This window comes from Micropterus dolomieu, linkage group LG19, assembly GCF_021292245.1.
Source record: "Micropterus dolomieu isolate WLL.071019.BEF.003 ecotype Adirondacks linkage group LG19, ASM2129224v1, whole genome shotgun sequence".
NCBI lineage: Eukaryota > Metazoa > Chordata > Actinopteri > Centrarchiformes > Centrarchidae > Micropterus > Micropterus dolomieu.
In genome coordinates, this window is record NC_060168.1 from 13,347,628 (window position 1) to 13,366,853 (window position 19,226).

General features: G+C 42.6%; 1 protein-coding gene across 1 annotated transcript; it reads right to left on the minus strand.

Annotated features, from left to right (window-relative positions):
- Positions 1-612: 612 nt before the first annotated feature.
- Positions 613-18,794, minus strand: epg5 (ectopic P-granules autophagy protein 5 homolog (C. elegans)). The gene is made up of 41 exons (XM_046030736.1): positions 18,145-18,794; positions 17,087-17,734; positions 16,555-16,815; positions 16,254-16,452; positions 15,994-16,130; positions 15,782-15,889; positions 15,625-15,698; positions 15,355-15,463; positions 14,250-14,364; positions 14,021-14,171; positions 13,782-13,937; positions 13,541-13,698; positions 13,014-13,165; positions 12,591-12,731; positions 12,310-12,471; positions 12,091-12,213; positions 11,713-11,975; positions 11,482-11,622; positions 11,209-11,353; positions 10,578-10,775; positions 9,965-10,072; positions 9,742-9,864; positions 9,265-9,431; positions 8,934-9,170; positions 8,702-8,825; positions 8,444-8,588; positions 7,979-8,150; positions 7,648-7,810; positions 7,403-7,545; positions 7,155-7,311; positions 6,712-6,906; positions 6,404-6,617; positions 5,588-5,775; positions 5,269-5,476; positions 5,087-5,162; positions 3,828-3,931; positions 3,556-3,731; positions 2,641-2,865; positions 2,344-2,553; positions 1,027-1,171; positions 613-923 (listed from the first exon to the last, which is right to left on the minus strand). Exons 1-41 carry the CDS (start codon positions 18,313-18,315, stop codon positions 628-630), a joined length of 7,188 nt encoding a protein of 2,395 aa, XP_045886692.1. The 5' UTR covers positions 18,316-18,794; the 3' UTR covers positions 613-627.
- Between the last annotated feature and the right edge of the window lie 432 nt (positions 18,795-19,226).

Genomic DNA, 19,226 nt, shown 5'->3' on the forward strand with positions numbered 1-19,226 from the left:
TACTTTAAAGTACTGTGGTACATAGCCTGTAGATAGAGATAGATTGATCATATCTAGTATAGAAGTGCTAACTAAGGGTAAAACTTCCTTAAGCAACCTAGTTGGGATGGGGTCTAAGAGGCAGGTTGATGGTTTAGATGAAGAAATTATTGAAGTTAGTTGGTAAAGATTGAGGGAAGCAAAGCAGTCTAAACATATATCTGGTTCTACAGCTGTTTCTAAGATTCCTGAGTTTAGAGATAAGTCGGTGCCAGTTGAGGGCAGGTCTTGGTGAATTTTGGTTGTAATAGTTAGAATTTTATCATTAAAGAAGCTCATGAAGTCGTAACTACTGAGAGCTATGGGAATACTTGGCTCAATAGAGCTGTGACTCGCTGTCAGCCTGGCTACAGTGCTGAAAAGAAACCTGGGGTTGTTCCTATTTTTCTCTATTAATGACGAGTAGTACGCTGCTCTGGCATTACGGAGAGCCTTCCTATAATTATTAAGACTATCTTGCCAAATTAAACGAAAATTTTCCAGCTTGGTGGAACGCCAATTCCTCTCAAGTTTCCGCGATATTTGCTTTAATTTGCGAGTTTCAGTATTATACCATGGAGCTAACCGTCTTTGTATAGAAATCCTCAGTTAAATAAAATGGTTGCCAACCCACCCCCCCTTCAAACTGTTACTTTGGTTACCGTGGTTGAAGTACGCTGTAATGCATGCCTCCATGATGCGCGTCATGTGCCGTACTGATGCAAGACAGCGGCAGCAAGCCGTGAGAAGGGGCAGAATAGGAAAGCCCCTCCCCTTCCTGTCCAGCCAAGTAATGACATGAGCGGCCAGTGCCTCGCCTGTTGAGACACCTACTCCATTCAACAAAACCAGAGCATCGCTGAACAGACTGCAGAACGCCATGTGCCTCTGCTCCAAACCCGTCTCTGTAGAGGAAAAAGGAGGAAGTGTTACAACCGAGGTAATTAAAAAATAATTTATTACTGATGGTTGGTAATGTTGTTGAGGACGACGGTGAGGACAACTCACCTGGTGCGTTGAATGTGACAACGCTCTCCAGGAGCGTCTCCAGCTGAGCCTCCAGGCTGCTGAGGCTGATGCTGCCTCCTTGCTCCAGAGTCACTAAAGACTGCACACACCAGCGCACATACTCTCCAACCTTCAGCGTCTCCTCCTGACAGATGGAAAAGTAACACAGATTATGTTTTATTTGCGTGGTTAATGCTATATAGAAATAGAAACATAAATAAATACATAACTTCATAATTAATAATACATCAAACATATTATAAAATACATTTTAACAAGCAGAGTACTAGTTAGCAGAATGTTGACATTGTCTCATAAGTACAATTTAGGCATTATTTGGATTCTCTCAATTAATATTTAAGCATTTATCAATTACTAATGGGGTATATAGTTTATCTTATCCAAAAAGACATTTTTTTTTTACAGAAAGGAAGTAATGGTTGTCAAGCCTCACTGAAAGGTGACTTAGGTGAAGTAAAATGTGTTACCAACTAAATATTTCATATATTTGCTGTAAGTTTCAAGTTTTTTGTTGGCATGAATGAATGTAATTTCCACAGCTTTTCATGCATATGTTTGCTATAATTAGAAGAATGCGTGTGTCAACAAGACTATTTTTAGGAATGGTAAAGAACTGGTAAAATAAAAGAGAAAACACATTGCTGGATCTTAGAGCGGCCCTGTGTACAGTATAGCTTGGAAGAACTGTTTTGTAAAAAAAGTGTCTTTTGCCGTCAACAGCAACTGTAAGGATTTAATGTGTTACATTTATGTAATTTGGCTGAATGATACAGAGCTGGCAAAGAAATAGGAATTGTTTAAGTCTAAATGTGGATGTTCCAAGCCTCCCACTTTTACACAAGAAGTACATGCCTGGGGCAGTGGAGATGCAGATTTAGGAGACACATGAATTCTTATATTCTCCATCATTAGGGATCCTCTGTATAAGAGAGCTGTTCCTATCTGGTATCTACAGTCACCCTAAAATGGACTCTCATTAAATCTCAGCTGTCAGTGGCTAAATCATTTTTTATTCATTAATGTATGACGTTATGAATGCATGTAGTGACAAATTTATGAAAAAAAATTCTGATATACTGCACATTTGCTAAATCATCAGTGGGTATGTTCTGTGATACATTTCTTGGCTTGAAACTGACTGATGGGGCTGCCGCCTACTACATACAGGACTTTAAGTTTGAAAGATTAAACCAACATTAATGTACTGTAGCTACAACTCGATCTAGACCTTAAGAGGTTCACAATGTCTTAATAAATCTGGAATTTGACAAAATAAACAGTACTGCATTATCTCACCCTGTGTGGAACTTCATTAGGGCAGGGGTGGAGCCCAGCAGCGCTACGCAGTGATTTCAGCAGCAGTTGAGGCGCAGAATCAGCACTGAGCAGCAAGGAGGGAGGGTAGTGGGTGCTGACATATCCCAGAATGCCCTGGTATGAGGACATGTCCAGCTGGTGCCAGGGCAGAGAGGTGGACTGGACCAATAGACTGAGTAGAGGGGAGTCCTTGAGGTTGAGGAGGAGAAAAATGATGAATGACAGACGGGGCAAAAAGTCTGACCCTGATATGAACCCAAAATATTCTGGACTTACTTGTTGACTCAGGATTTGTTCCTCCTTTGCCAGAAAAACTAGCATGTATAGTAGATAGACTAACATGGTGTGCGACTCCTTCTGAGTAGCCATATGCGGTAGAGTTGGATATGTTGTAGAGGCAGGAGGCGTTTGTAAATGGTCACTCAGGACGCTGACCCAGTTAACTTCACATAACACCTCTCCAAGAAAGAGGAAGCAGCTCTTGGGACTTCCTCGCTCCACCTGCAGGCACCAGGAAGGCGAGAAAATAAACAAAAATCCAGTCTGTCAAGACACAGAACTACAAAAAAAATCGCATTTCTTGGGTTTCAACTGACTGTTGTCAGAATATTGATTACAAGTAATAATACACTATATGTCAGACTCCTACTTAATGTAAGCTACACATTTATGGCTAAATTGATAATCCAGTTACCTTGAATGTAATCAGAATATCCCAACTATAAATCCAGTGCATCTCATTTAATTTGGGAAACCTTGATAAAGAAAAAGCAGGGAACGATAGATATGTTCTGAAAATACTCACTGCTGCAGAAATAAATGAGTAAATGGTTTGCCTTTCCTTTACCTCCTTCTGCTTACTTCTCTCCCTTTTTTGGTACGTTTTACCACTCATGGATAAGCAATACTTATCAGTCTTGGGGATTTGGTTTTTGTTTTTATGACTTTATATTTTTTTAATCTGTGCAGATTCTGTATTGTAGCCTCAGTGGGACATGGGACATGGGTCTTGACAGACAAGAGCTTGTTTCCAGGAATAGGATGTTGACACTAAAATTACAAGATGTCAGGCTAATAATAGGAGCTAGGGGCCAAGGACCACGGTCTCAAATGAACAAGCTCCCCTGTGTCATGCATGTCTAGACCAGCGTGCAGTATTGGGGGTCTGAGTCGGAGGGCGCAGTGTCTCACATTGAAGAGCTGCTCCATTAGCTGAGTGTCAGGGTGCAGGTGTCTCCAGAGTAGGCTGCGGAGATATGTGTGGTACAGGTAGAGAAGGTACTCCGGCGTACGGGGAGAGGTGCAGCTCTCGCAGTACTGCATCATACACAGCCACAATGCACCTCTTTGTCCCGGGAGCAGACGATCTGCAACATCCACACACACCCAAAGTTTTAAATAACTGTAACAAAGTGTAGCAAACACTCACTCAATGTCTGAACACAGGACTGCTGAGAACCCACCTCTGAATTTGTGATGCATTGTGTCAGTAAGCTGAGCGTACAGGCCAACCAGACATCCTGCCGCACTCGCATCTGTCTCCAGCCAGGGGTAACACTTGAGGTTACTGAGACAAAGAGACACTGATATTGACATTCTCTCATTTTTGTTTCTTCACCCTGGAAAGTACTAAACTGCTCTCTCTGTGTATCGACTAGGAGAATCACAGTACAAACCTCTGACCACATGAGAGACATTACTGTGACATCTAATGTTTGATTTTCTCTCTGAGCGGTGTTGTGCAATGTATAGTGTTTATTTTGTGCAATGTATAGTGTGCTTTAGAGATTTAAAAAAATTGCCACTGTTGGTTCAGTTAGGTAATACGACTACTATCTACCCATCTGGTACGCTGCTGCCACTGCCAGGGACAAGGGCAGGCTGCAGCGCATCATTCGCTCTGCAGAGAATTGGCTGCAATCTTCCTTCTCTTCTGGACCTGTACACCTTGAGGACTCTGAGGCGAGCAGGAAAGATTGCTGCTGACTCCTCCCACCCCGGACACAAACTGTTTCAGACTCTCCCCTCTGGCAGGAGGCTGCGGTCCATCAGGACCAAAACCTCTCACCACAAAAACAGTTTCTTCCCGTCTGCAACTAGCCTCATTAACAAGTCCCGGGTCCCCCACTGACACTCCCCCCTTGCAAATGATACAAATGTCTCTGCACATGTAAATACTGTTTCATCTCATGTCGGGCACAGACCTGGCTCGTCGCACATATTTGTTGTTGATCTTTGTTGTTGTATATTTTTATGTTGTCAGTTTATATATTTATATGTACACAATATTCTCTTCCGTTGCATTACTTCTGCACGGCACAGACCCAGAACAATGCACATGTATATATCTGCAACGTTGTTCTTCTATTCCATATTAATATATTTCTACATTTATTTATGTTGACTGTATGTTTGTCTAAGTGTAGCACCTTATCACCACAGCAAATTCCTCGTAAAATGCGTAAAACACTACTTGGCAATAAAGCTCCTTCTGATTCTGACTACAACACCATAAGCATCTGCTATCCACCTGCAAAAAGAAGCAAAGTTACATTGGGGAAATAAAATAAAAATAAATCAAGCTTGCAGAATATGATTTTTTTTTTATCTGCTGCCTTCTCTGGAGTCTGCTCACATCGGTTTCACCTCAGCCTCACTGACAACAGTTCCCCACTATCTAAAACCAATGATTGGCTGACAGCTGGGGGTATGCCATTCTTACCCGCCATCATCGGCGTCCAGAGGAAAGATCCAAGGCTTAAATAACTTCACAGTCTTACTATGTAGGTCCTGCAGAGCTGTAAGAGTACAAGATACATTTCACTTTCATAACAAAAAAAGCATATGCACAAATGAGCTGAATTGTCTTAATGAACCCAAGTATTACTATTCTCAAGATGTTACCTTTCATTATTTTGCTGCTGCCCACTGACTCTCTGGCACAGCTGCTGAACTTCGTGTTGATTAGACAACCAATCAAATGCTCCCAGAAGGAAACAACCTCACTGATGTAGGGAGTCCAGGCTGAGTAGAGTCCGAAGCTGCGGAGGTCTGGCTTAGTGAGCCGGCTCCGCAGGAAGTAATCGCTCAGCCAATCGACTGTCTCCTCCACCTGTTAGCAACAAAGAATATTTACCAGTCTTACCGGTGGCACATATGACATGCTAGCTATTATCAGATAAAGAGGTTTGAATCTATTAACAACAACTCCAATGTTAGCTACCTGCTGAGGGGAGAGGCTGATGGGGGACCTGTAGGGAGAAGCTGGGAGTCCGACAGCACGGCCAGATACATCAGTGGTGCTGAGGGCTTGTTCCGCTTTGTTCTTGGTATTGCGGGATGGAGGTAAGCAGCCAATCACTCGCAGAGTCACCTTCCAGCACTCTGGACTCAGTAACTGGCTTGAGGAGCCTGATGAGGTTAAACAGTGCCTTTGATTGTTAAAGAAGTTGCAAATCAAACAGCTAAATCCAGCAAATTTTGAAATACAAATACAATATCAGATCTTTAGCCCCTCATTTGGAATAATTTTAATCTCACGGAGCATTTAACAATAAACCTAAATTCTGTTGTGATAAACTTGTGTATACACTAACGCTACACTCTCCACAGTCTTTCAACTCACATCTCATTCAGTGGATTGATGGAATTATTCAACAAACTTCAGATTTGTTAATTAATTAATTTCATCTTTTGTTGGTGGGAAGATGAGTAGGAGGCATTCTTTCAGAAGGATGAATGTGTTTTGATGAATCACTTGAATGAGCAAAAGAGGTGTTTTTAAACGAGTCCTTGATCCTGAGTACATTACCAGGCAATATGTAACAAAAAATTAAAAGCTGTTGTTCAATGTGACAGATTGAACATCTCTGCAAGTTGGTTTTCATTCTGTATTAGTGTGTCGTCCAGTGTGGTCTTTCATTATGTGATGTTGTATTGGCAATTGTGCAAGGGAGATGTAAAACATGGGTATTGGTGATGATTTGATGATTAAAACACACACACACACACACACACACACACACACACACACACTTACTGGTCATAAGCAGACGCAGGCAGTCACTGTAGTGATCAGGGAAATGGTGGCGTAAAAGCCAAGTCCAGTGTTTGGTAAAAAGGTGAAAAGGCGTGAGAAGTTCAGGTTCTGGGTCTTGGCCGCATACGCAGAGAGCTCCGTGGACCAACTCCAGCAAACGAGTCCTCTCCGAAAACACAGGATGGGCTTCATTCAGCCACTGGGACAAGTCAAACTACAGAGGGAGAGGGAGAAGTGGTTACTGTACCTGGACTGCTTTAGGTGAATATCGTTGTTCTCCAGTGTGTTGCATTTGTGTCTAGTCCAACCTTTGTGAGCAGCATGAAAATGACATCAGCACTGTCAAGGTGTAAGGATGTCACCACGTCTTGGTAGAGAAAGACGAGCTGATTGGGTGCCGCGTTGGGAGTGAAGAAGGGGGAAATGAGTGGGCAAAGACGCCTCTCCTCCAGGATGGTCTTCAGGACACGGCGACATTCCTCTGCATTGCCCTGAATAAACACCTAGAAACAAAACAAGAACGTACAATGCCAGTCTATTAATTTAAGGAGTGTACAGAAATTGTAATGAGAGTGAACAGGCTCCTTTTAACAATCATTTATGTCAAACTTGGTCACAGCAATGTCTTATTTAATCCCTGAGCAGCAGTGTTTCTGATGCAGGTTAACAGAAGTGAAGGACTTAACTTTGTTTGAGCAATAAAGCTAAACAATGGTTGATTTAAATCTTGTACTGCTATATGTGTGTGCACCTGTCCCAGGATCTCCACACATGACGAAAGGTACTGGCGAGTTGGGGGATGTCGCAGTGTGTCTTCACACACATAGGAGACCACCTGGTAGAAGGCAGACACGCCAACATGCTGCACTGCTGGTGATTTCTGTGCCTTGTACATATTCACCAGAGCCCTGAGAACATAACGACAGTTTTTCTTATATTTATTGTGATGTGGATCATATTTTTTTATTTCCGTAGCTCTGTCTGTCTGTTTGTACTGACGTGATAAAGTTCTCGGTGTGGACAGCAGCCTGGGCCAGGCTTTGAGGTGGAGGAGCCATGGAGTCGGTTTGAAGCTTCTTGATGTCTCTGCACAGTGAAGTTATCTGAGTCTGCACTGCCTCCTGTCTCTGGACACGCTCACACTATGCGGTTACAGAGACAGCACACAAACAATAAATACATCACTGTAAAGAAATAAAAAAATGCACAAAAATGAGGCTAGTATGCCGTTTAAATGCTCGTACTGTGACAGTGATGTTTGCAGGTCCCTGGCATGGCTGCCCACCCTTCCCTTTACACTCCAGGGCCATGGTGACTTGCTCTGGTTGGTTCTTATACAGTAAAGGAAGGTTCTCCAGCAGCTCCTGCTCCATCGCCACCTGGTGGGCTTCGCGTGCCACTGCAATCCTGACACCAAGAGAAACAAGTATTTTGCATCAGTGCATAGCATTGCAAATGTTTTGATGCGTGTGTTTGTGTGAGTAAACAAGTGAGTGCATTCCTGTGTATACGTGTGTGGACAGTGTGCCACTGATGATATGGAAATGTTTAAATGTTTGTGTGATCTCCGTATACCTGGCCTGGTCCTGCAGGATGCTGAGGTCGTGCTGTACCAGTTCAACAGCAGCTTTAGAGTCAGTGAGGCAGGTGGTGGGAACTTCAGCTACCGGAGCCTTTTGTTGCTGCAGCTCTGGAGCTGGATGAGGAACGGGGTGCTTCATCAGATTGGAGAGGATACGCTCCCTTGCTGCAAACAGAGAGATACAATGCACATTAAACTGGTGAAAAACAAAAGGAACAAGTAAAAATTTTCATGTAAATAAAAAGAAATTGTGGGTAAAATTACCTAATTACCTATTTGTGTTTGTGTAATATTATTAATACTCCTTTCTACAGCGCATATCTAGAGGACTTGAACTACTACTATATTTATGAATTTGTATGCATTTATTTATCAGACTTTTACATTTACCACTACATGTCTGCTGAAGACCTTTTACTTAATCATTGGGATCTACAGTGTCAATTTCAGCTGTGTACCATTGTTGAGACTAGTGTAGTCAATGAAGCCGGGGTTTGGGGCCTGCAAAAAGGTTGGCTCACTCTGCACCTTTTCCCACAGAGACAGAACCTCTTTCTCATCATACTGCAGGCGCTCCTGGTCCACATACTCCAGCCACAGTTCCTACAGCAAAACACGTCAACACATATTCAAATGTATGAGCTACACGATTTAACACACTACAATGAGATTTGAGAATCCTGTACCATACTAAACACACATGAAGACAAACCCACCTGCTGCCGCTGCATGAGCTGTGCCAGTCGGTGCGGTTCATACTCGGGAGGGAGAGAGGGAAGGTACACCTCTTGCTTCTGCAGAGTCTCATCATCCAACCACATAGCAAATACACCAAATAACCTGTTCGCAACCAATCAGCTGATATCTTAGAGACTATTAACACACTCATGGCTGCTACTACCTGCCAAAAAACAGAAAGGAATGCATCTGAAAGCATCAGTGACCTACCTGACCAGCTCTGTGTGTAGCTGAGGAGAAGTGAGGTAAGGAGGGCAGGGATTGTCTGGGCTTTTGTCGCCCTGGCTGTCTGATGAAGGCGTGTGTGGTGGGGGCACCCTGAGGGCCTGGCTGGCAACATGGTGGAAGTCAGCCACCTCCTGTATTCTCTGTCTCAGGTCTCTGAGTAAAGCAGCCTGAGAGGAGGTCTGGAAGAATCTTCGGCCGATACATCCAGCTGCAGCCAGCCTGGCAGACAATGCATACAAAGAGACACCTTCACATGGACTCCGCCTATTTTCTGGTTTTTCTGACTGGGTATAGTAACGCGTGTGCATCGTACCCAAACTCAGGTCCTGCCTGTCTGAGGTAAAGCTGAAGGAACTTTTGCCAGACCAGAGGAAGGAGGGGGTGGTCAGGAGGCGTGGCTAAGGCCTGACATGCCCAGCGGTACACCTGCAGCCGCTGCAGAGATGGTGCTACCGGCAGCTTCAGCCTCTGTTGCGCCTTCTGGCTCAGACACAGACACACTGTTAACACCATCTACATACAGCATTCAGGATTATGAACCAGACTACTAAACACCCACTACCATGCCATGACTTTGTAACTACCCTGTAAATGCAGTGGGTTTGTGTTTAGTCAAATGTCATACAGTGCAAAATTATATAAAGCTGTGCAACATTTTGTCCCCCACTTACTGTGTCCTTTATTGTGAAATGTCTTGTCTCGTCTCAGTGCTAAGTGATATTTAACGCTTGCAGTAATCCTGACATTGCCACCTCAACAAATGTTTAACTTTTTTTGTATGTCTGTATACCTTTAAGGCTTGTTCTGGGGAACTGTTGGCCTCTGACAGGAGCTCATGTTCAACACAGAGCCTCAGCTGAGAATCTTCCTCAAACACGCCTTCCATGTTCAGCACCAGCCAGGCGAACCAAACCTACAAACACGCAGACAACAGCAAGTCTGTAAGGACTGAGAACTTTACCAATCTGATTAAAAGTACTTGCACATACCGTTGGTGCTTTGGGGATCCTTACCTCAACACTCAGGGATTGGCCCTCTATGAATGAGGGCGTGGCATTTCCAGCAATCCAGCCAACCAGAGAAGAGAGCAGACCCCGATCGCCGTGGTAACCCAAGGCATTCTGCAGGAGGTATGAAAATATACAACTATTGTTGGTGTCACTGCAGCCTTCGCTTATTCATAATTTTGCATGACACTCAAAGCTTAATGGGTTTTAATATTAGGTGACTATGCAGCATCCCTAATCATCAAGCTCTTGCCCTTACTGTAATGTGAACTCATTGTTCTTTCTCTGCAAATAGTTGTATTATTTTTCTCTATTCTTTTATTATTCTTATATAACGTGCATTTTTTAAATTCCACATTTATATATTTTAACATTTATTTATGTCAACTGTATGTTTGTCTACATGTCGACCTTATTACCAAAGCAAATTTCTCGTATGTGTAAAACACTACTTGGAAATAAAGGTCCTTCTGATTCAGATTCTGATTAGATATGAATGTAATATTTATCTTTGTAATACAAATGAAGGCAGTGTTACAGTGCTACATTCAGCATCTGCACCTGTGAGACTATAACAGTACCTAAATAATTCAAACCTCCAACACAACTGAGTAAATACCTTGTGCTGCTGGTAAAGAAGTTTCTGCACGCATTCCTCCTGATGGTGTTTAAATGCAGCACAGCATATCTGATCCATGAGGAACAGGACTGTTTTGTCCCGGTACCACAGGTTCTGCTGAGTTAAAAGCCCGACCCAAAACTCCAGGACTGCTGCAACACCGACACGACTGGGCTGTGAACTCTCCACCACATGACTCTAGAAGATATAGCGTACACATTAATACATGTCCTCTTTAGAGAAGATGAATCGGCTAAAACAAATTATAGTCATTTAACAAGATGATTTTGCTTAAAATTTTGAGCCATCTTTGTTTTTGTTTTTACAGATTTTATGGAAATTGGTTAAAAGGTGCAAATAAGCCCCATGCAGTTAATTTTGTGTACAGGGTTCTAATATTTAATTAAAATGCTTTTTCTTTTAAATACTTGCTTATGATATTTTTGACACCTACATGGATACACAAAGTAAAGATTTTGCTGTCTGTTTCTAAATATCTTCCATATGTACTAATTCTTATGGTAATTTTCCATTTTTCTAGCCACTATAAGAATCGTGGATGTTAACAACATTCTGTGATGGCTGAAGACCTGAAATACATCTTTATAATAAAAGCTTGGTTGTGACGAACCTGAATGACACTGTTCAGCAGTCGGACATTGTCTCCATAGGTGGTCCCTGTGAGGAGTGGTGCTACCCGGTGAGTGACCTGCTGTGTCACCCCTTGAGGGCACACGCTGTCGTACTGCAAGAACAGCTGGATACAACTTACAAACCTGCCATACAACAGAGGGACAACAGCAGAGACACGAGTAAATTTATATGTTAGAGATATAGTAGCTGCTATATCAATCTTTCTTTCTGGTCTTTTAAAGGCTGGGTGAGAAGGACGTCTCTTTCTTACTGAGAGTTTTTGAGAAGGTAGAAGCTGAGAGGGTAGGTAGGGGGTAGGATGTTGTCCAGCAGATGCACAGCAGCTCTCAAGTGGTGAGATTGAATCAGAGTCTTCAACAACCCAACTCCATCTGTACAAAAGTGTTCCAGGCTGTAAAAATATACAGAAAGACTTTATTCAAATTCTACATATAAATCAACCATAAGTATCAAGCATATTGTACATATTGTAAACACAAACCTATGTCCCACTGTTGTCATTGCAATGGACAGGTAGCATCCAATAGGTATGCCTGCTTTTACAGCCCTGATAACAGAGTGCATGCTGGGAGCGTGTGTAAGCTCTGGAGGTGGGTTGGACGTCAAAGCAGGAACCGACCAGGCTCCTTTAGGGTTCTGGGCATTGCTATGGAGCTTCAGCCTTAGCAAAAGTTGCCATGCCCACTGACTGAAGGATGCTTCAGGAGATACACCCAAACGAAGGACGCTGGCAATGTAAGACACCTGAAGGGAGGAAGTTAGAGAGAGAGATGGAAAAACACATAAAATAATGTTGGATCCAGTGATGAAGCCACGGTGGTTCACGCTAAACGTCTATAGCAAAGAGTGGATGTGTCACCTGTTTGATTCCCTCTGATATGAGGCCACTGTATGGTTTGTCAGTAAGGTACTTCTGATAGGCTTCAGCCACCAGCAGAGCCACTTCACTGTGGAGAGATGAAGACAGAGCCAAGGAGCCATCCTGCAAGAGGAATCAGGTTTAGCGACACAAGTACTCAATGTACACAATGTACTCAAGATATCTGTACACATGACTTTTTAATGCATCAAAGACTACCTCTGCGTAACCCCAGTTCAGACCCTCCAGTATGACACAAGCCAGCCGGTTCTCCACGGCAGACAGGGGATGCTGGAGCAACCAGGCTCCAATGATACATATTTCCTCTGGCCGGGGCCGCCACAGACTCAGAGGCAGCTCTTTGCACAAGTACAGAGCCACCTAACACACACGTACACAAAAAAACAAAAACTCTGCCACAGATATTTTCCCATTCAATGTAGAAAGAACATGCAGTTAGAAGCATAAAATTAAAATCTTAATAGAATGGCAATACCAACCATTCCTACATTTTGTATGGTCTCTCTCAGTCTCTCCAGGAGCACAGAGATAACGTAGGGATGGACTGTAGCTATGGCAGCCAGCAACTCCCTCCCCACTTTAGAGTAAGTTTCTCTGGTAGTCACACTCACATAAGACACCTGAAGCATAAATAAGAAAAGAGATGTCAAAGAACAACATAGGTACTATATGTTTTTTTTAACCAAGGGACTAGGGTGATGAATCTTTAATCAGTGTTAAATAGCCTTGAAACTTTATGATTTCTCTATGTGACCCTCCTAAATATTTTCATATTAGTTTATTCATTTGGTCTACATATAATTTGAGTAATGCAGTTGCTTTGTTTGCCATCTAAATGACTCGACATCTTATACATTGTTATACACTTCTAGTATATTTCCCTCTGCATATCCTTTTCATACCTGGTAAATCAGCAGAGTAATGGTTGTGATGAATGCGGGGTCTGAGTGTTGAGTCTGTGTGGCCATGTGTGCTAGTGCGGTGAGGAGGGAGATGCCATCAGAGCTGTTCACATCACACAGCCATTGCTCAAACTTCTCTTGGTGCTCTGGGTCTGTAACAGACAAATAAAACAAGATAAGAGGATGGCAACTGTCACCACCAGACTGAGAATAATAATAATAATAATAATAATAATAATAATAATGATAATAATAATAAGGCCCCTGTTTTTGAACCTGGTTTTAAATTTTCAATGCAAGAGATGCACCAAATGTCTTATAAACTGAGTTTAAGTGGTTTGAGAAAAGTTCAATTCAAAAGTTTTAGGGAGGATTTTAAAACTGCTTTAAAAATGTGTTTAAGATGCATTCAGCTTTCAATATGATGATGAAACTGTGGGTGCCACATCCAACCATTGTTACAGTGCCAATACTAGTTAAATGTTTTATGTTTAGGTAGATGACGTGTGCAGGGTAAGAGCATATACCTCTAAGAGCCTGAATGCAGGAGTGTGTGTCAGTAGCAGTGCCGACTGTTTCCAGTCCTGCTGTTTCTGCGCACTGCATTACATAAAGGACCCTCCACAGCATAGAGCTGGACAGAGTCCCATACGGCATCTCGGACATAAACAACCAGATGCCCAACCTGTGAGAGAGGACCACAGAAAATAAAAGTAATGCCCATAAAGTAAATAATTTCCAGTTAGAAACGTATGGCCAATTCCTCACCTTTTGTTTCTGAGCACATGTAAAACAGCTCTAAGAAAGAGATGGTCGTATTCCAGCTGTAGTTTGTCCAAAGACAGAGAGTGTGAGTTGGTTTCAGCAGCACCAGTTAAACTCACATACTGGGCCCAGTGATCACTGACATAACACACTGTGATTCTGAGGACAAAGGGAGAAGACAACATTGTGAATATTTATTGTTATATACTGTAAACATATATATTTTATACTGGTGCACTGACCGTATGATGTGTCCTATTCGTTTGACTAGCTGTCTGTATCGTGCCCTGTCGTAGGTTTGCAGTCCAAGAGCGAGAATTTCAATGAGTGAGGAAGCAAAACCAAAAACACGCATCATCTTCTGACTGGAACTGGCCGGGGGATCATACACACCTGGATCGAAAGTGGTGTGTCACTTCATGCAGTGAGTGATACAAATCAACAGACAGAAGGACAGTCACACTCCCTTACCCTGCTTGCTCATCCCCAGCATGTGTGAATAGAGCTGCTGGAAGGGGAACTGGGTGAGCAGCGAGATCAGATCCTCCTCACAGAGCAACAACCAGCTGCTGTCTGGGTCCTCATCCTAAACACAGAGAGGAGAGAAGGCAATGAACACATACTCTTTTAAAGATTTTATATATATATATATATATATATATATATATATATATATATATATATATATATATATATATATATATATATGATTCTGAACATTTATAGCAGCAAACTACTATTTGCTATTTAAGATATAGTGAAGTAATGGCACCCTGAGCAGAGAGTGGCATCATGCTCCCTCTGTCTGTGCTCTTATCACAGCCTCTCTGTGCATTGTTTATACCGCTCGTCCGGCCCAGAGTGCATGTGAATCCTTCAATGGGAAAATGAGGAGAGTGTGAGGAGAGCGATAGAACGACTGTTTTTAAGGTTGTTTTGACCAAACCAGAGATGGTGATTGTTGGAACAGTGGAAAGACTTTATTTAGTGTCTGACAGGTTTGAATGAAGTGTGTTTTACGAGTAACTGCAAGGTAAAATTACTGTTTTTCTGGTGGGCTGTGGCGCCCATTTGTTTTGGACTAAGATGCTGGTGCTCTACTGTAATATTTAGTGGGTGTGAATGTTGCATGCAGCACCTTTAAGAGAATGAGTAATTACAGATCTGTTAGATCAGATCTTTAACAGATCTTTAAAGCAAGATGCAAATGAGATGCTTCTTAGTTTTTATAAATGGTAATAAGACCATTGTATCAAAAATATTATGTAACACTTAAATTACAGTATCTTTAAATGTTACTGCTTTGCAAAATAATATGCTTCTTGAAGTTTCTCAAAACATAGTGACACATTAGTACTGGCAGCAATTGTGGTTTTAAGCCTAATCAAGCAAAGCTAAATCAAGTTTTCAACTTGCACTCACGTAGACTGGTTAATTGCTTTTTCCTTTCACTTTTCCATCCCATAGACACACCTGAAACATACTAACTTACCCATATTTTTTTAAAGGCAACTCTTTGTTTTGTGTAAGTTTTGTTTCTTTTCTTCAAACACAGTCATTGTCTCCTTTCACATACCTCTTCTCCCCCTTCATCCACCAGTGTCCAGTTACCAGACTCAGGTCCAGAAGCTGCTGAGCTCTGGCTCTCACATGGCTTCAGATGTCCCAGAAACTCTGCACGGTGTCTGAGGCAAAACATAGAAGCCACTGGTTAGAGATGCAAGGTTGTTTGACCTTGAAAGGATGACATGGATTCTCATGGAAAACCAAAGACATTAAGCCAGAGCGTACAGTTCACAGACAGCAGGTAAGAAAGAGTAATCGCTAAAGGGGTTCCTATATTTACCTGGCAGGTGACATTAGGATGGCCAGAGCTTGCATGAATTGCTGCACTCCACATGTGTTCCTCCAAACTTGGATCTGAGGCAGAAATTGGGAAGAAAACTCCAGTTTTTTTGTACAACCATGACAACAATAAATCAAATGCCGTGTTCCTAACTAACCTGAAGGAAAGGTGCAGCCCACTTGCCAACCCCGGCAGGACAACACAGAAGATGGCATAGCAGGTACAGGTGCTCTCCTGACCCTCCAACATGCAAGAGGACAGCCACCTATTGAGTAAACCAGACCCATGTTAGAAACACAACAACAAAATACCTCGACCAACATGGAGTAAGAAAAGTGGTACAGTGTGTGTGTGTGTGCGTGTGTATACCAATCTCTCCAGCCAGTGATAGATGTCTGTTTGGAACTGTGCGTCATCCAGGACTCTACGTGTGAAGCTAAACAGGACGCTGATAGCCTCTTTCAAGGGTTGGAGAGAACAGGGCTGTGTTTGGCTGCTGGAACAATCTGATAACAAAAACATAAGTAAAACTGATGTAGGGTGTGTACTTAATATTATTATTATGCATGCTGTTGGTAACAGGCAGTTTAGGGCCATTTCAATTTAATAACAATGTGTAAGTGTCTCACCTTTTAGTAGACGATACAAGTATGATTCCACCTGAAGGCGTGACAGCAGGGCAGTGTACGCATGTAGCGCCACCTTTTGATGGAGCAGCTCACTGCGAGCTTCAAACAGTTTCCTCAGCTCAGCCAGCACACTCTGACTGAACTCTGCCTGCTGGAAGCGATGGTACCCACACACCTTAGACTGATCTGCACACACCCCCTGTAAGAAAGAAATTGTATTAAAAGTGTCATTACAGAAGAGGACCATTACTTAATAGTTTTCTCTACACACTTTGCTGCTTTTTTTTAAAAACTACCACACCTGAAGTGTAAGCTGTTCATCTCTGAAGCTCCAGAGACGATTCTGTGTGCTCTTGCAATCAGAGGACTGTGTATGCAGCTGTGTGTGTGACTGGGTCAGCTGTCTACGACAGCGCCAGTAGTTATGCAGCAGTTCGGTCAATTCATGGTTTTCCTGCCGGGCTAGAGCACAGAACTGGGCAGCACACACTTCAACACCCTCTAACCAAGCTCGCAAACCTCCGCCTGGCTCCCAGGTACTCAGCTGCTCCAGTGAGAAAGACTGCAGAAGAAAAACATGAGGTGAGAGAGTTTATTTCATATCTTAATGAATGCAAATATGTTAGGGCACGATGATTGTAGTCACATAATAACTATGTTATTATCTGGATCTGGGCAATATTAACAAAATCAAATATTACAATATTTGTACATTCATGTTTATATGGATGGATATGGGTGACAAGTACACTAGGGGCAATTGTTATTATAATGTTAGCTTGTCAATGTTATTTTACTCATGATCTAAATAAAAATTACCTGCATAACATTACCTTAATTTCTGGAGCTGTCTTGGGTAATTCTGGGTAGAGTTTGCTGCTTGAAAGTTCAGCTACAGACTCCAGAGGCTGCAAATTTAGAGGCGAAGATTCCTGCTCAGGAAGTGCCAACACTGCAGGTCCCTTTTCCCTATTCTTCACAGCTTCTTCACACAGCTGTAGCATGGGGAGTTCCTCTAGTGTTGGAAGAGATGGGTACAGTGCAGGGGCACTCGGGGCATTTGGGATCTGAAACTGAGTAATAACACAAGGCTCCTTCCATTTCTGTGTGTCTTTTACCAACTCGGTGGTCTGTGCTGCAAGTTTAAGCTCAACCAATTGATCTGCCACTCCGCCAACCTCCTCTATTAACTCTGATAGATGCACTGTAGCCTGTGACGTCAGAGTTGACTGTAAAGTATTAGTTGACCCTGATGTGGATAATTTATATGATGAGGAGGTCTGCTGTTCCTCAGAGGGTAGATCTGATGGCTGTGCTGTGGTCTCAGGGGGCTGAGCAAGGTCCTGCAGCTCCTCCTCTGGCTCCTGATATGGAAGACTGAGGGGGATGTCTGTGAAGCCAGAAGTGGAGACCTCATCACAGACAGCGGAGGGAGCTGTGGCTCTCTTGTCTTCCTCTGCCTGCTTTCGCTTTCTGACCAGCTGAAAACATAAAACAATCACAAATAAAATAACATTTTCTTTCTTCACTGAGCTGTCCAGTCTCTGCTGCCCTAGGTTTCTCAATGTAATAAAGGCATGTGACTACACAACAAACACTATGATGAACGTGGCAAAAAAGTATGATGTCTCAGCAAAGTGTACCAGTGATTACTTTTGTCATTTCAAATCAAACTTTTTGGACCCTAGACTTCCACGTTTTGCAGTCTCCTCCCAACTTCTGACCACATACAAGTATGCTGGATTAGATACTCTAAATCGTCAACAGTGGGGAGGAGTGTGTTGGTAACCATCTGGAAATACCCGCTCTGCCTCAAGAACAATATTTTTTAGACCTTCCACCAAAGGTAAGAGCGGAAGAAGGCGAAGAAGGACTGACTCGGTTTAATTACCTGAGATTTTCCGCTGTTTTTTGCCTTGGTCTTCTTTGGTCTTACAGCCTCCATCTTTAGTGTCTGCTCACACCAGCCTTTTCCACAGGTGTCTGCTGGTAAAAAGGATGCCGAACGTCTGAAAACGAACAGTCCTAATGCGTAAACTAGACACACACAAACAGCAACCATACGCTGGAAAAGCTAGCGATGTGATACGCAGCTAGTAACTGGCTGTGTTGCGAAGACAAACACTTGTCACCGATTGTAAACAAAACACTCAGATATGGCCCGTCGAGAAAAGTCGCTGGAAAAGGACAGCAAAGCAACGACTAGCATGTCTCCTAGCGTAGACATAAAATCCATAGCATACATTTTATTTAAACAAAACCAGCGCATGCTTTAATTTCCGATTAAACTACTTAACCTGTACTACACAACTGAAGACGCTCGACCAATGCTAAGCTAAGCTAACGCCTAGCTGTGTACTTGTTACGCTGCCTTTCTCCTCAGTAATTTATTCAGCAGCGGCTCTGAGTTCCACATTGTCACTCAAATGATCAAAATAAGATTTAAACACGTCGAAGCAAGTGACATGTGACAATAACCCTGTGACAGCTATGTCTGCGGGTCCGCTGTCATTTGTTTTGTTTAGTCCAGGAACTCAGCGATCACAATCTTTGATCACGTGACTACTCCACCCCTCTACGGAAAGTCAGAGAGCCCAAATTGTATCTTAGGCTCGCTCGCACACACACACACACACACATACACACACACACACACACACCAAAAGTCATAACTTTAAGGTCCCAGAGAGAAATGACTTGAGTGTTTAGTTAGTCTTGCAGATCACTCTAGTAGTAAACTTATGCTTAGTACTGTAAACCAGCCTTCTCCAGTTCAGAGTTGTTTTAATGAAAATGAACTCAAAAGTTAATCTATTCTGTGATCTGGTGTCATGGTTGTTCACTCCAATCTCAACTAAGGTGATCATTCAAGAAAGATAGCCCACAAAATAATAGGTTACCTAAGTACATTACAATTAATAAATTCTCAATCATGTATTCTGTAATGGATCATGCTTTTAAAAAGTGCCTTAC

Excerpts from the sequence above, each read along its gene's own strand:
- epg5 (XM_046030736.1), bottom strand. The coding sequence starts at position 18,315 with ATGGTTGCTGTTTGTGTGTGTCTAGTTTACGCATTAGGACTGTTCGTT. Across the intron at positions 7,546-7,647 it reads CTGCAAACATCACTGTCACA|TGTGAGCGTGTCCAGAGACA; the intron begins GTACGAGCATTT and ends GTAACCGCATAG. Across the intron at positions 3,932-5,086 it reads CTGGACGCCGATGATGGCGG|TAACCTCAAGTGTTACCCCT; the intron begins GTAAGAATGGCA and ends TCTTTGTCTCAG.